Below are 16,516 nucleotides of genomic sequence, written 5' to 3'. Positions count from 1 at the left end.
TCTTTCCATGTGTCATCACATTGAGGCTTTGAACACACAGGAGTTCTTGGGTATAGCCAAAGTCCATGGTCAAGCTGTTCGCGTTCCTGCTGGTTCCCTGAAATGGATACGCATTTCCTGTCCCTGCACTTTCAACACCACCCTCCCATTAGTGCTCCTGGAACCCCTAGCAAAAGGAAATCCTCTCCCAACAGGTGCCCTTGTATCTGCAGCCCTTCTTTCTGTCCACCAGGGCAAGGTGGAAATTCCTGTAGTCAATGTGGGAACTGAAGATGTTTGGCTGCAACCTCATACACAGCTGGGTGAGCTGCACGTGGTTGACCTGCCAAAATCAAAGAGCTCTATCCTTATCAGGGAAATAGACGACCAGAACACGCTAGCAGTGATTCAGGAGGTGACTGCAGTGAGCCCCCCGGCCATTGATCTGTCTAGGCTGTCATGGCCTAGCCTTTCCTCTGAGCAGACGAAACAATGCATAGAGCTTTTGCAGAAGCATATCACAGTTTTTAGTCAAGGAGAGGGAGACCTGGGATGTACCACGCTGGTAGAGCATGAAATTCCGATAGTGGATGACGCCCCAGTTAGGCAACGCTATCACAGGCTCCTGCCGTCACAGTATGAGCAAGTCAAAACTCACATTCAGGAGTTGTTGGACAGAGGGGTTGTACGTGCAAGCTGCAGCCCATACTCCTCGCCGATCGTGGTAGTTTCAAAAAAAACTGGAGAAATTTGCTTGTGTGTGGACTATAGGTTGCTCAATGCCAAAACAAGGAAGGATGCTTATCCGCTGCCCCGAATCGAAGAATCTTTGGATGCCCTCACAGGCGCTCAGTGGTTTTCAACATTGGATCTTGCAAGTGGCTACAACCAAGTACCCATGGCAGAAAAGGACAAAGCAAAGACTGCTTTTTGCACCCCTTTCGGACTCTTTGCCCCTAGTATGTTTCAAAGGTTGATGGAGAGGATCTTTGGAGACCAAAGTTTTCAGTCCTTGCTTTTATATCTGGACGATATTGTTATTTTTTCACAATCTTTTGACCAGCATCTCCAACGTCAACAGTGGTCCAAAATAAAGTCAAAGGATGGTGTCCTATACCGTCAAATACAGCTACCAAGGGAAGGACAAGTGGTGTTCCAACTCCTGCTGCCTCAATGCCTGCATGGAGAGGTCCTTAAAAGCCTTCACAATGACCAGGGCCACCAAGGCATTGAGCGTACCAACAGTCTGGTGAGGCAGAGGTGTTTTTGGCCATTTATGGGAAGTGACATTGACAGATACTGTCGGGAGTGTAACCGGTGCACACTGGCTAAAGTAGTACAACCAAAAGTCCGTACATTCAGGGGGAGTCTGTTAGCCTCTAAACCATTGGAAGTCATTGCCATCGATTTCACTGTATTGGATAAGGCCAGTGATGGAAGAGAGAACGTGCTGGTGGTCACGGATGTGTTTTCAAAGTTTTCCCAAGCATTCCCGACACCAGACCAGTACAGTAGCCCGTGTGTTGACTGAAAAGTGGTTCTACATTTATGGCGTACCCAAACGCATCCACAGTGATCAGGGAAAGTGTTTTGAAGGGGACCTTTTGAAAAGACTGTGTCAACTGTATGGAATAGAGAAAAGTAGAACCACACCGTATCACCCCGAGGGCAATGGACAATGTGAAAGATTTAATCGAACATTGCATGACTTGTTGCACACCCTCCCCCAGGAAAAGAAGAAAAAATGGCCAAAATACCTACCTCAGGTTCTATATGCATATAATACCACAGAGCACCAATCAACTGGTTATTCACCATATGAGCTGATGTTTGGCCAGAAGGCACAATTACCTGTGGATTTCCTGTTGGGCGCATCACAGGAGGAACCCACGTCTAGGTCGGCAGAGGATTGGATGGATGAACATCAAAATCATCTGAGTTCAGTCTATCTTCATGTTAAGGAACGACTCCAGCAAGCAGCAGAACAGAGGAACAGACACTATCAGCCAAACGCAACTTCTCTTATCGCTCCTGGAACCCTGGTCTACAGGAAAAGTCACCCCATAGGACGCCACAAAATTCAGGATGCCTGGGATCCAGCTGTGTATGTGGTGGTGAAAAACATGGATAAAGAAGGAAGGGTATATAAAATATGCCCCAGAGATGGTGCTGGCCCAGAAAAGAATCTTAACAGGTCAGAACTTAGGGTTTTACCGACCGCCACCATCAATAGGCCCATGACCCAAAACCAACCGGTACCTGATCCAGGCCTGGTCGATGATCCACCGGATTTTAATAAAGAGGACGAAGACAATGACTCAGATGGGGTCGTAATCACCATGGAACCCGAGTGGTGCCGAGTTCAGGCCCCCTCCCTCACTCCCTTTGAGCTAAATGGTCAAACCATGGGCACAGAATTACATAGCTCTGGCACCCCACTATCCAGTTCAGATCACAGCCAAGAAAATGGCCCAAACAATGTTAATATAGTAGCAACAGGTCAGCCAAACATATCACAAAGTAGGCCCAAAAGGAACACAGCTGGGCGTCACACCAACCCTTTTAACCTTCCGAGGTCAGTAAATGAAACCGTTGATACCTCAGTTAGAACCTTGTAGGTGAGCCACGCTGCAAATCATCACGTTGTTGAGACAGTGTTTAGACCCTGGTTGTAATTTGTCACTGGAACGGTGACCTTTTAAAATTGGGGCCATTGTAATGGGGTCAATCCTTAATAAAAAGCTTTAGCTAAAACAGGATAGTTTTAGCAGTGTTACTTTCCTAGTTATGCTTACATGTCATTGTAGATATAAAATCACAGCTCTAATTAACCTGACAGGACGGCGATGCCTATAGGATGAGGGGAGTTGGCGAAGTTTATTTAGGGACACCGTAGTCGCTCTCTCTCCCTCTCTCTCTCTCCACTGCCGGTCCTGTGAGGAAGTGTAGCGTGGGCACAGCAGGTGTGGACGCCAATTGTTTGTTGCGGTAAGTTTCATTAACTGAAAGTCACTTTAAAGTAAATGAAAATCATGCAGAAAACGTTTGTAAACATTAAGCGCATTTCTGTCCATAGAGCCCAGAGTACAGCTGTGTGTGTGTGTGTGTGTGTGCGCGCCCGTGTGTGTGAGAGATATACAGGCACGCTGTAATAATCTCCAGTCAGCGTGTACACACAAACTAATGGGAAACGATACTTGTAAGTAATGCGCCGGAACATTTATCCAGAGTCTATACTATTGTGTCTGTGACATTAAGTGTAATTGTCCTTTCCTGTTTTAGTACTTGTCGTCAAGACAATAAGGACGGCGTGGGTCTCTGCTTTATTTTAATGAATTGAAGGTATGGCATAACGCTGTGTTTTATATTTGTAAATGTTTTTAAACATTTTGATAAACTTGTTTAATAATTGTGTGACCTAATATGACATGTTTGTTTCATATGGCTGCCTTCAGGCAGAATATTTACGGTCACTGTTTTTTCCCACATTTAGATTTCATTTAGATTATTTGTCCTTGTTTAGATTTAGTTTCTTTCTGATTAATTGGTTTGATTTCTGGTTTCTTTGTTTATTTTATTTTGTTCTTTGTTCTATGGGTTAATGTGCAATATGGTTGACGGGTACTGTGCAATCCTGGTTTAATGGCTTGAATATTGGTGAGTTATTGGCTCCGTAAACTAGAGGCCCTCTTCTGTTATTTCATTGTATAATATCGCTTGCAGTGATAATCCACTGGTGCAATCACACCAGTGTTGGGATTCTTAAAGTGTGCTGTTTGTTTTATGCATGATATTTTAGCTTTGTTAAATTGGGTCTGGAGCCTTTAACTTCTCTCTTGTTAATCTGTTATTTATATCAAGTACAGGCCAGTACTCCCTACATTGCACATGATCCTGTGCTGTTTGATCAGTCTTTTTAAATCCTTTGTCCAACTTGAATAAATTGTCTATTTCTGGAATCATCAGCCTCCCGTCCCGTTTATTCTGGATATATGTGGTGAACCCGATTGGCATTCAACTGTCACCCTAAACTTTAGACCACTACACTGACACATTGGAAACAGTTCACATAGGTTGATTGTTGATCAATGAAAACTTAGTGCTAATAACTCAGGACTGTCTGTTCATGCTGGTCCCAACACTAAAGATTCCCTGCATAGGATTTAGTGACATCAGGTGGTAAAGGTGCATATTTAACCAATTGAACAACGTGAATGTAAGAAACCTGAAATGTTTGAGAAACACTTAACTACAGATGTGTATAATTAATATGTAGGGACCCAATAATAGAACGCTTGAAGCAGGGTAATCTTTACAGTTCAAGCTCTTTCCCAGCAGCTCAGTGATGTGTTTTATGTTTGATATTTGTCTCCTCCTAGTGGATGTTGACAGGTAAGACATTCCCCTCAAAACCTGCCAGCATTAATTTACAAAAACAAGGGTGTGTTCGGAAAGTCAAAATAATCTCCTTTCCTAACCACTATTCCTTGACCTCCTGATACTTTCCATTGAGGTCAAGGAATAGTGGTTAGGAAAGGAGCTTAAATTGACTCCACAAGATGTGAAGGGGAATCCGTAAGGAGTTAGGAAAGGAGAACCATGGTGCAGAAAAAATCTCACTTGACTTACACTCAGTGTTTTTGTTTATGCACAATAGAAGATCCACAGACTGTCTGGTCCTCTGTGATGTGTGCCAAGTAAAGTTTCCTTTACAAAACAGAATGACACATCCTGAGAAAATTGACAGAATTATTAGGTGGGCTAAAAATAAACTATAAATGTCTATACAAGACCTGAAACTATTAGCATCCAGAGATGTAAATAAAGAGCCAAAAGAAGCTAAGGACTTAGTCTGTCTATTAATGAGGAGAAAATTCCATAATATGGCGGCTGTGGTAGCAAATGCTTGGCCACCCTTTGTTAGAAACCCTTTTCATTCCATGTGAGTTTGCAGGCCTGATTATGAAACCGTTCTCTCAAAGTGTGTCGTGCTTCCCATGACAAGTGAAACCTTTTTAATGATGATTTAAAGACTTGACGGAGCAACCTTCTTGTTCTTGAATCGAATTCCTGCCCAAATTGATAAGATACGTCTTCCTATCATTACCCCCCAACATCAGTAGTGCGAAATGACAGAACGAAAAAGAAGAAGGAGGAGAAGAGGCAGGGGGAGGCGGAGATCTACGTTCTGTCAGCAGACACAGAGCAGATGATTGAGCGAGTGCTTCAGGCCCATAAGGAAACCTTTCCCTCCCTCTGTCAGCTGGGAAAATACACCACGGTAATCAAACAGACACAGCACAGCATTTTATCAACACATGAACTACCTCAATCAATGAATCAAAAACTCAGAACAACTAAAGACAAATTGATTGTACAGACTAAACTATAAAGACATTTTCTGCCTTCTATCCGTCACCTGACCCTTATCTACAGGCCAACAGCGCAGAGCACCGTGTTTCGCTGGATGTCAGTCTTTGGGACAAGTTCAGTGAACTGTCCACCAAATGCATCATTAAGACAGTGGAGTTTGCCAAGCAGCTGCCAGGCTTCACAACGCTCACCATCGCTGATCAGATCACCCTGCTCAAAGCCGCCTGCCTCGACATACTGGTGAGTTTAATACTGTTTTCAATCAGAGTGTAACAGCTTTAAAAAAGACAGAGATCATTTCCACACTTGGGAAAATGTACAGTTGTGGCACAGCAGAGTTATGTATAAAATGTATTTTAGTTTTTTCTTTCCCCATGTCATCCCCTTTTCCTAGATTCTGAGGATCTGCACCCGCTACACCCCAGACCAGGACACGATGACTTTCTCTGACGGTTTGACTCTGAACCGTACCCAGATGCACAACGCTGGGTTCGGACCTCTCACAGACTTTGTATTCTCCTTCGCCAACCAGCTGCTGCCGCTGGAGATGGACGACGCAGAGACAGGATTGCTCAGCGCCATCTGCCTGCTGTGTGGAGGTACTGCACTTCACTCCTCAGGAATATGAAATATAATAATTAATAAAAGAAAATCATGGGAAAATGCAAAGCTGCTTGACGTTATTTCTGAGTGTGTGTGCGTGTATGTTTTATGATTTATTTTTTGGGTTGTGCATGCAGATCGTCAGGATCTGGAGGAACCAGAAAAGGTGGACGTTCTTCAGGAGCCTTTGTTAGAAGCCTTGAAGGTTTGACATCTGATTATTATCATTATACAACCATGTTACTTTCGGTTTATTACATTGTTGCTTACATCTTAAATATGCTTTTCTGTATAATATGTACATACACAGAAAAGATGTTATTATAGTAGCTAACTGAAGTCTTTGGTTGTTATAATTAATATATCTTCCGTCCACAAAAGGATAGAAACTAAGAATAACTCAGCCCCGGCACATGATTTCCTATGTATTAATACTATTTATAGAGTCAGTTTGTCATTTTTTAACGAAGGTTACCTGGGGAAATAGCCGTTTTGTTGGGGACTACCTTCTCGAGTGGATTAATCCGCAGCCACAGTATTTCTGACAGCAGGACAGTGTATGCAGGGAGTCAAAGTAAACTACGCTGTGGGTGGTCATGATGATAATGGAACATATCACCCAGTGTGAAACAATGTGGTTCACTGATGTGTTTTTAATAGTTTGTAGACAATGAATTTCAGTATGTATCAGCCTTTGATTCATACACAATATTTATTATTATGATTATTATTGGTCTTTATCGTGGGATTTGTTGTCAATGAAAATTTAGATGATCTACAGTTTTATGTGTTAAGAAATGGCAACAGTTATTCACATTGTTTATCAGAAGTAGCAGAATTATAAAATGCTACTCACATATATAATATATAAATCCATTTTCATGTAATATTTATTCTATAATAAATGTATTTAGCAGTAATGTGGCAACTGTAAGAGGAGTCTTAGTAAAGAAATTAAACAAGAGTAAAAAAAATGGATTCTGATTTAAAACACAAATAGAGCAAAAGAATTCAAAACAGGAATCATCATCTGTGGTTGCTGAAATTAGAGGAAACATTATGAGGGCACACAAAAAGCAAAAGTGTCATGTAAATACTTTCCTCCACATCTTTTTGTGTGTGCAGATCTATGTGAGGAGGAGGAGGCCTGATAAACCCTGTATGTTCCCCAAAATACTGATGAAGATAACTGACCTCCGGAGCATCAGTGTGAAGGGTGAGACGCACACAGATGCTGATGCATGTGACAGTGCAGATATTGTAAAATTCTATAACAGGACATTTATGTTTAACATGTTTACATTAAAGTCAGTTCTATATTTGCTTTTTCTCCCTTTTTTGCTACATTGTGTTTTATTGAGTAGCCTTTCTGTTTTATGATTTACAATTTTTAATGTTTTTTGCCAACCCTGCACTCCCCCCATGATCGTGATAAAGTCATTATGATGTAAATTCCACAACATTATTACATTTAATACAATGACTGTCATTAGAAGGCTGAGTTTTTCATTTGAACAAAAAAAACAAGACTTTTCAATTCACAAATAATTTCATCATTTTCACTTTTTCAATGTCTTATCACTGATGCGTTGTCTTCAGTGATGCAGGAGTTTACCCATTAAGGTTTTAATGTGAAACTTCTCTGTAGAAAGTGCTTGATTAGATTATGGTGAACTAACAATCATCTAAAAAACAGCAAAGCAGAACCCTTTGTTCACCAGTGTAATTCATTATTATTATACATTTTTTTGAATGTATGGTGTAATCATTTTTCTAGGGGTAGTAACATTTCCTGTGTATTAAACACATAGGATGCATGCGAAACGATAATAAGAATGGATGTTTTTTGTTCAATAAGATTTACATATTTGATAGTGAAAAGAAATTGCAGAATAATAATTAAATTTTCAGTCAGTGAAGGAAGGCTCCTTCATAAGGACTTGCAGTGCACATGGCACACACACAGGGAATGAAAGCAGAAACAAATTGCACCTGATAACAGATAATATGGAGGAGAGAACAGAATGGACTTCTGAACCTATAAACTTGAAATGAGAGAGAAGCAAAGTGAAGGACAGCAGGAAAACTGTGATGTGAGGACTGATTTGATGTCCAGACATCCATTTCATACATACAGTGCAAAAAATGTGATTTAAGTTTTTTTATCATTTTATAATACCTGAAATGTATTTTTTCAGACTGTGTGAACCTTAATGAAGGATTGTGTATATACTGTATGGACAGACTGATGATATATCTTATATACACACACACACACACACACACACACACACACACACACACACGCACACACACATGTCCATAACAGAGGCATGGTGGCAGTTTTCTCAACCTTGTGGTTTTATCTTAAAAGCATCATCCGGAGCAGGCAGGTGTTGCCGGTGGTTAATACCAGCATTGGAGTGTATTGCTCAGGCACATCATTTGGGCTGATGATGTTACAGGCAGTCAGATTCAGCAGCAACAATTCAAATGAACAAAAACAAATCCTCACAAAATGATGTCAACAACTTCAGTTCTTCAGAGTCTTTTAAACCGCTTCTCAAGGAAGGTTTGTATCTGCTGTGAGCAAAATCTTCTTTAAGCAGTCATATGTGACTTGTCCTTCATGTCGGTGCAGGCTACGTCCACACTGATACATTTGAGTTTAAACACATCACTTTTGCTGAGACTTTTAGAAACGTTTCAGTTTTGAAAACTGGAGTTACATTTTTGACTTTAGCAAACAATGACAAAGTCACCCTCATTGGCTTCCTGATAGGGTTTTATTAGTTACCATTCAACTACCAGCAGTTAACACAGTATGACAAATTGCAAGCGATTCTAACCCTCATAGTAAATTATCCACTTTGTTGTTGGTCCAAGCAGAGACATCTCTCATTAAACCTTTTGCCATTTTTGTTCCTGATTCTTGGTATTTTCAGAGTTGACAGTCTGCTTCCTGTTTACACAGGCATGGACATGCCAGGGCCCTGTACTATGAAGCAGGATTTGCGATTATCGGGGTAACTTCAGGTTCTATTCAGAGTTTTCAGTCCTACAAATCTAGTTCACTTCTTATCGAGGTAAATCACCAAGGTAACTTGTGCTGAATGGCTAACCTGCTTCAGAGCAGGTTATGTTCAAGTTGAGAGATCAAGCTTTATAAAAGCTCCTCCCACTGACCAATCAATTCCTTTCAAACATGACATTGCCGTTCTTAGAGGAACCCGTGGAGCTTGATGCGCGGATTGTTTGAGGGTTTCTGAGAAAGGCATGGGTCTTAAGAGACCGGCAAAGATATAGATTTTCATCAAAGGGAATAATGAGCCTTTTATCAGCTGCTGTTGCTGAACATAACCAACCTGACTCGTAGGAGCAATGTGCTCAGTAACACAGACTGTCTGCGTTGATCGACGTTTCTTTACTTCTCACCTGTTCACTGTGGATGATGCAGAGAAGATCAGCAATACACTGTATGCACTTTTACACATTAATAGCAATATCTTTTCTTTAGTCTAATCTATTGTCCTTTTTGGTGTTCAACTTATTATGATTTAATTTCTGACTTGTTTACAAACCACACTGTGCATTTGTTTACTGATATCAATATACAGTTGGCGACTGCTTAGCCTGACTGCATTTGTCAGGTTAAGTTAAGTTGGATATCTGAGAGATATCCTGGGTATGTTGAACTCGCTTCGTAGTACAGGCCCCAGGTTAGTGATTTTGATAAATACTTTAAGATGTGTTGGTATGGACGGAGATTGTTTCTGATACGAAGCTAAAATGTTCGTTTGGATAGAGATTGTTTTAGTTTAGTTTCAAAATGTAACGGTGCATGGGAGTTTGAAAAAAAATGACATGAGATATCCAGAGGAGATCATGGAGAACAGCGGCAATGTGTGTGATGTGGTTAAAGCAAGGGTTGGTAATCCTGGAAAAGCTAGCAAGAGTAGGCTACACTTTGAAAAATGCAACTAATGCATTCCAGCCCCTCTCGTTAAAGCCGCGTCCATATGAACATGCACTGACACCTGCTAGAAGCTGACTTTTCTGTGACTCGCTCGCTTACTTTTGCCTATTTCTACTTCTCCATGGCTGAAGACACGTGAATGATCACAAAGGGTTTTAGTTCATTTCATTCGGACCAAATTAAATGATTGGTCGTTTTTTTTGTTAGATTCCTGCGAGAGCCAGAGACTTTTTTAATGGCTGTCAGTATGTGAAGAGGATTTTCAGTGTAGTGAAGGGTTTCGAAACAAATTATCAACCCTAGCTTTCACTTCAGAGATGCAGTAGTTTTAAGATGGTTTATTGTGTCCCCGACTTTCCCAGAGTCAGAAAGAAATAAATCCCTCAAGACGTAACTTGTTATATATTTGTGTGAAGTCATATCAAATAGCTGCTTTGCTCAGTTGTGGGTGTATATCGGATTCAAATAACAAAAATCGGTAAACCTAGGCAAGTAAACCAAATTGGAGTGAGGGGGGCACAGTCTCAGACTTAGAAAACCTAAGCTCTACACAATAAGCACTAAAACCAGGACCCCCGAGTGATACACAACCTGTGTAGTTCTGTAGCATCGTCAGCGTAAGGATTTACCTGAGCAATCAGCTGGTCCACCCAGTATTTATTTACAGTTGTTTCCTTGTAGCCTCTGCCTATGTCTGGTCTCTGTCCGTCTTTTGAGTAATTTTACTCTTACATGTGTTTATTATTAGTGGATCTCCTCGTATATGTAGAATCATTATGTATAATAATATATTGTATATAAAAAGGCTGTGAAAGTAGTTGTTGAACTGAGATGGAAAGTTATTTTCCTAAATGTACATTTGTGTATTCGGTTTTTCCCCAGTTCAGCAATGAAGACGTCTTCCTCCATCACTGTCACCTCCATCTTGCCGTCAAAATTGTACTTCTTTCTTTCTCCTCACAGACACATCAGGCACAAATAATATTAAACCTTGACTGAATTACCTTTCAGAAATCTAAAGGAAAAATTGCAGAATTTCTGTAGCTTCAGGCAAATGTTTCTCTATGTTCTTGTAACTTCACATCATTCAGTGTACTTCAAGTTTTGTTTGGGGTTGTTTTCAGATCAAGCTTCAGTAATCGAAATGACTTCATCAAACTGAAGCATAAGAAATTGTAAAATTTGAATTAATACAATGTTTGCCTCTTGTTGGACACTTTCACCACTGTTATAGGGTTAAGGCTGCTGCACACGAGAGGGTTTTCAACTCTTGACCGATTTCAAAAACATGAGACAACACACATAATTTAACCGATGTTCAATCTTTGGCCAGAACATAAGACCATACACTCGCTGTTTGTAGGAAACAATTACACAGTGGCGATTCCAGAAACTTCAAACCTTACAGAAACTCACAATATATTAAGATTATTTTATAAACCCCTCACACTTCGGGATTATTTGGGCAGACAATCGGCACTGACCGACCTCCAGTTGGGAACGCCCCAGAGATTGTTGGAAGGGTCAAAACCGGGTCTAGAATCAGCCCGACTTTCCCTTAGTGTGCAGCAGCCTTTAGCTGACACAGTGCCACTGTCAACTGTTACTCCAACTCCAGCATTGTCCTCCTCAATTTATGGTGAGGTAAAACTCACTCAAAGAAGTATAAAAATACCGGGAGTTAAATAAAGGTGATTTTCTTCTTATGTCCTGTACTATGTCTGCTCTTGGTGTTCACTGTGAAATGTGCTGTCTATTATAATATTGACTTTATCTTACACAAGTCACAATGTTAGAAAAGACATGGGAGAGTCTTATCTAAACACGTATCACTGTAATCTTCCTCTCAACAAGGTCACTGGTCTCACAAATCACCTTGTGAACATGATATCTCAAAAACACCAGTCACTGATTTAATGTGGTTACTTAAAGGTCAAGGTCACGGGGGAGAAAAGAGTTCATCAAGAAATAAATAGATTTTACCCTGAAAAGTTAAGGGTAAATGTTTTTCAAAACAAGGAAGTCAGCTAGAGGCTCTGAGAAAAATGTTCTTTCCTTTGTGGTTGTTCTCAGAATCTATAGCTACAGACCACACTGTGGACAGTTTAAGTGCAACGTTTTTCTTTAGCTTAAGCAAAGGGACACAATTGGAATTTAGTAATATTTTGAATTCTTACAACGAGCCATTTGTTTTAGCTGGAGATTGAAAGTGTGAACCTGAAGTCCTCCGTCAGCATTTAGGTCTTCCACGACTTCTGGATTTAAAACCTTGTTGATAAGATGTTACAACAGCACAGACATAATTTCCTCTTTGAAGCTGATATAGTTAACTAACAGTAGAAAAGAACAGCATTACTCGAGCATTCATCGTTGTGTCTCTGGTGACCTGTTTATTAATGCCGCGCGTTTGTGGACCCTGTTAAGTTTTCACTTACTCTCCACAAACACTAATGTTCATGACCTCATTTTCAGATCGGACCCCAAATTGAATCGGTCCAAATCTCTTCCCTCCACCAAATTCATCAGAAAGGATCTCATTGACAAATAAACATGACAACAGTGTTCACATGAAACATGCCAGAAAGTGTCAAGCAAACGGAAACTGGCCAATCACATGTCTAAATGTCAGACACAGAAGTTGTTGGTTATAGAAACGTCAACTCCACAGCTGCAAGAAAGCAGGAACATCTTGTTGGTTACTAAGCAACATACCACCATCAATATCAAGTAGGTTGGGTTGTGAAAGTCTTGCCCAGAGTTAAAGTGAGAAAGCTTACGCTGCTGGGGTCACTCTGCTCTGCATCCTCTCTGTGTTTATGAGCTCAGACACTTCATCTGCGATAATCAGGATGTTGAAACTCCTTCTTAGACTCTCTATTGGTGAGTAACAAGTGCTTAATGTGAAAAAGATAATGTTGCAGTTTTTTCTACAGGATTGTTCAGAATTTTTAAATTATTTATTATTTATTATAAAATTCATGTATGTAATCCAAATGTAAACCTTAGGTCTGACGAGCCAAATGTTTTTTGGACTGAAAATGGAAACTAGAAATATGAAAGTTGGACCATGAGTGTGTTCTGTGTTAAATGTCTAAAGATGCTTTTGTTTTCCTATAGGCGTGATCCAATATAAATACATAAATTGGAAATGCATTATATTGGATATGCAGAGATAATTCACTCAGGAATAAAACTGTTTCACAATGATATTCTACCACTCGTTATACTGAATCAAAACTGTCTCCAAACTGAAACTGTTTAACAGAAACATACCTTCTCAGAATCATATCTGAATAAACATCATGTACACATTGACTGGTCAAAATCCCTCTATACAGATCTGTTGTTGTGCCTTAATGCATTAAACGTGATACCATAAAATGGTGTGCCTTTCGGCATTTAATAAATTTGGTTATCAAAATAAAATATTAAATATTAATATTTTATTATTCATATTAAATAATAACTTTAATTGATTAAAGTTACCTCGGGGCACCACCCTCCAAAGGAAGGGGAAAAGATAGCCAATTTATTGATTAAGTCTCATAAAGGTTCTAACTACAAATTTGGAACTCTGATTAACAATTAAATTTATAACTATAACCAAAATTACCATATAGATAGTTAGCTAAGTTGAAGGATATGGAGTTCTTGACAGTGTAGAGGTTGGCAAAATTCACTTATGCAACATGAATGAAAAAACATTTGTGAAAGAAAAACATTTATTATGAATATAATAAAGTATAAAAACACAAATTACTAACGGTGTACTTACTAAACAAAGATAGGTATGTGAATATACATGTGTGTGTGTCTGTGTGAGTCAGCGTGCTTTCAAGATGGCGGCTGGCCAAAGAGATAACACCCTTTTCCCCGCTATGTGCTCCCAAAATGGCTGCTAGCCACTTTGAAGATAAAGCTGCTTTGCTCTGACAGGCAAGGTTGATTTGCCTGTGGAAATTTAGAATCATGCATCTCAACAATGGACCCTTTGATGCTGTTTGTGCATCACACCTGTCGTTAAGTAGAGAATCTATTTCTTTATTACACTCACTGAAGTTCAACTTGCTGATGAATTCAGGATAGCCAGGGGTCAGGCTCTGTGCTGGGGAAGAAACAAACTGTTCTACGCAGGGGTTCTCCATTGTTGGGTCTGAAATTGAAGGATTAGATTTACAAGTTTATAAATCAAAAAGCAGTGTGGTTGGCTTTGGTGTTGCACTGGCAGACACCTTGTAGTGTGGATTTGATCGTACACTAGCCTAACCAAAACTATGGTGGGTTAAACAGTTCACCAAACTTGTAATCACTAACTGATATGCAGGGCAGTAACAGTTAGGGGTTCTATAAATTCACAGGGCTGGAAGCACGCTGTGGCTCTTTCTCAGGTTCTCTTATCCAACTTGGGCTGATATGCTAGGCAGTAACAGCCAGGTACAAGCTCTGTTACATAGGGCCGGTGGCACGCTATGTCTTAATTCAAAAGCACTTAACAGTTACAGGAAATTTGGAAACACTATGAGGACTTAAAGTGGTAGTTATGAATAATGAATTATTAATAAACATTTAATTTATGAATAAATTAAATTTCACCACAATGCACTTGTTTGTAAATACGGTTGAATGTCTACTCCGGTGGTAGACTAGTGGAACTGAATTCAAACCTTTGGCTTGACTGAAAATTCAAAATTCCACTTATTTCTGGCGTTTGCCAAAAATGAAGACAAATTAATATTGCATAATTATGAATTTTTTTCAACTGTACTCTCCCTCACGCGGGGGCACCATTTATGTTAGCCAAAAATGGAAGAGAAAAAAAAAGAATGTTGCATAATTATGAATTTTTTTCCAACTGTACTCTGCCTCACGCGGGGCGCCATTTATGTTTGTAAATAATGGAAGAAAAAAATTATTAACAATAAAAATTACTAATTGCTAAACAAAGATAGGTATGTGAGTATACATGTGTGTGTGTCTGTGTGAGTCAGCGTGCTTTCAAGATGGCGGCTGGCCAAAGAGATAACACCCTTTCCCCCCCTATGTGCTCCCAAAATGGCTGCTAGCCACTTTGAAGATAACACCCTCCACCCCCCTATTGTCTTTACGACATGTAGCAGGGGTCAGAGCTAATTAGGTGAAGGGATATGCATGTGTGTGTGCCAAATTAGACAAAGTTACTAGATTGGATGCAACGAAAGACTGTGAAGAGCAGAACAGACTAACATTACTTTCTCAATAACTTGTACCCAAAATATCACAACACCACAAATCAAACTTATAAACATCACACAGAATCGAATAAACAGTCTTGCTTAGCCTAGTATAATTATTAAGCCCAGTTGGGGTCACCAAATTTTGTCGTGTTCTTTGATCCTTAGGTATGAGAAGAGTCGGTCTTGGTTTGGTTCAAAAAGTATTTATTTAGAAGCAATGAAAAGGTACAGCATAGCTATGGGCACTCAATGCACAGCCTCGGCTTTAGTCAGTAGCTCGGGGTAGTCAAGTGTCGCCCCGAACGGACGACAGGTGCAATATTTATAATAGTAGGTTGAAGGCGTGGTCCCAGCATCTTGGAACTGGAATCCACCAATGATGAGGAGCTGCTCCCAGGTTCGTCCCTCCTTTGATAGTAGCTGGGCAAATCTTCACATTCTGACAGTGTTAAGTTTTGTGTATTAAAAACAAGCCTTTATCCGGCTGAAGCTTTGTGAGTCTTTAGTAGTTTTGCAGATACGGTGTTGTTGTTCATTGGAGTGAGAAACATTGTGTTTCTGCTTTATCGTCTGTATGTTCTGTGTGCGTAAGCATGCGTATTCATCAGACAAGACAACGCCTTTCCTATCTGCCCTTCAGAAGCTGGGGCAGCTTCTTGATTTCTTTCTAAGGCATAGGTCACAGTGTCTTAATGAGCACAGTGCATTCATGTATGTGTGATGTTGAATAAAGCTAAAGGAATACTGTAATATATATAAAGGTTTATGTATGAGCACAAGTTTAAGTACAGTGTATTGTATGCCACGGATTACAGTCCTAACACATAACAAAACATTAATTCTTTCTGTTAAGGTACAAACATGGTGCGTGTAAAATCGATCCTTTTCGGGGCTATAGTGTCTAATTATATTATTAAAATCCTAACACCGTCCGTGGAAAGGGGAAAAAGAGTTGCTGTGCAGTTCGCAGTTCTGTGAAGTCGTCTGGCTGGCCGTGTGGCTCCTGCCTTGGTGATTCTGTTGAGTTCTGCAGCTCAGTTGCTGGCTGAAGTTTTCCAGCAGGACATCGAGTCGCTGCTTGAAGGGTTGGTAGAGCTTGGAGTACGAGGAGGTTTCCTTGGTGAGATGAGCTGGAAGCTGCACCTTTGTGCTCCTCTCGAAGAGTTGGATGGGAAGAGAAGATGTGAGCTGGAGAAGAGGCTCGACAGCCTTCCCTCCTGTGGAAGGATTGTAGGAAGAGGACAGAAGAGAGAGAAGAGGGGGAGAACAGGCCTTATATTGGCCCGGTGACCTCACAGGTCATGGGGTCCAGAGTGACCAATGGGAGTTGAAACCTGTGTCCCTGGGGGGGTTTTCACACCTCTGTGTGATG

At 40.3% G+C, this 16,516-nt stretch overlaps 2 protein-coding genes across 2 annotated transcripts in view; one reads left to right on the top strand and one right to left on the bottom strand.

Moving 5' to 3' along the window:
- The window catches only part of LOC118123690, a 56,673-nt gene that overhangs the window by 34,415 nt on the left and 5,742 nt on the right, over positions 1-16,516 (bottom strand). The window lies entirely within an intron of this gene.
- Positions 4,880-7,665, top strand: LOC124851072 (retinoic acid receptor alpha-A-like). The gene is made up of 5 exons (XM_047343712.1): positions 4,880-5,260; positions 5,416-5,592; positions 5,747-5,951; positions 6,093-6,160; positions 7,081-7,665. Exons 1-5 carry the CDS (start codon positions 5,189-5,191, stop codon positions 7,333-7,335), a joined length of 777 nt encoding a protein of 258 aa, XP_047199668.1. The 5' UTR covers positions 4,880-5,188; the 3' UTR covers positions 7,336-7,665.

Source organism: Hippoglossus stenolepis, chromosome 16, assembly GCF_022539355.2.
Source record: "Hippoglossus stenolepis isolate QCI-W04-F060 chromosome 16, HSTE1.2, whole genome shotgun sequence".
Taxonomy (NCBI): Eukaryota; Metazoa; Chordata; class Actinopteri; order Pleuronectiformes; family Pleuronectidae; genus Hippoglossus; species Hippoglossus stenolepis.
This window is presented reverse-complemented; position numbering and strand designations above follow the sequence as displayed.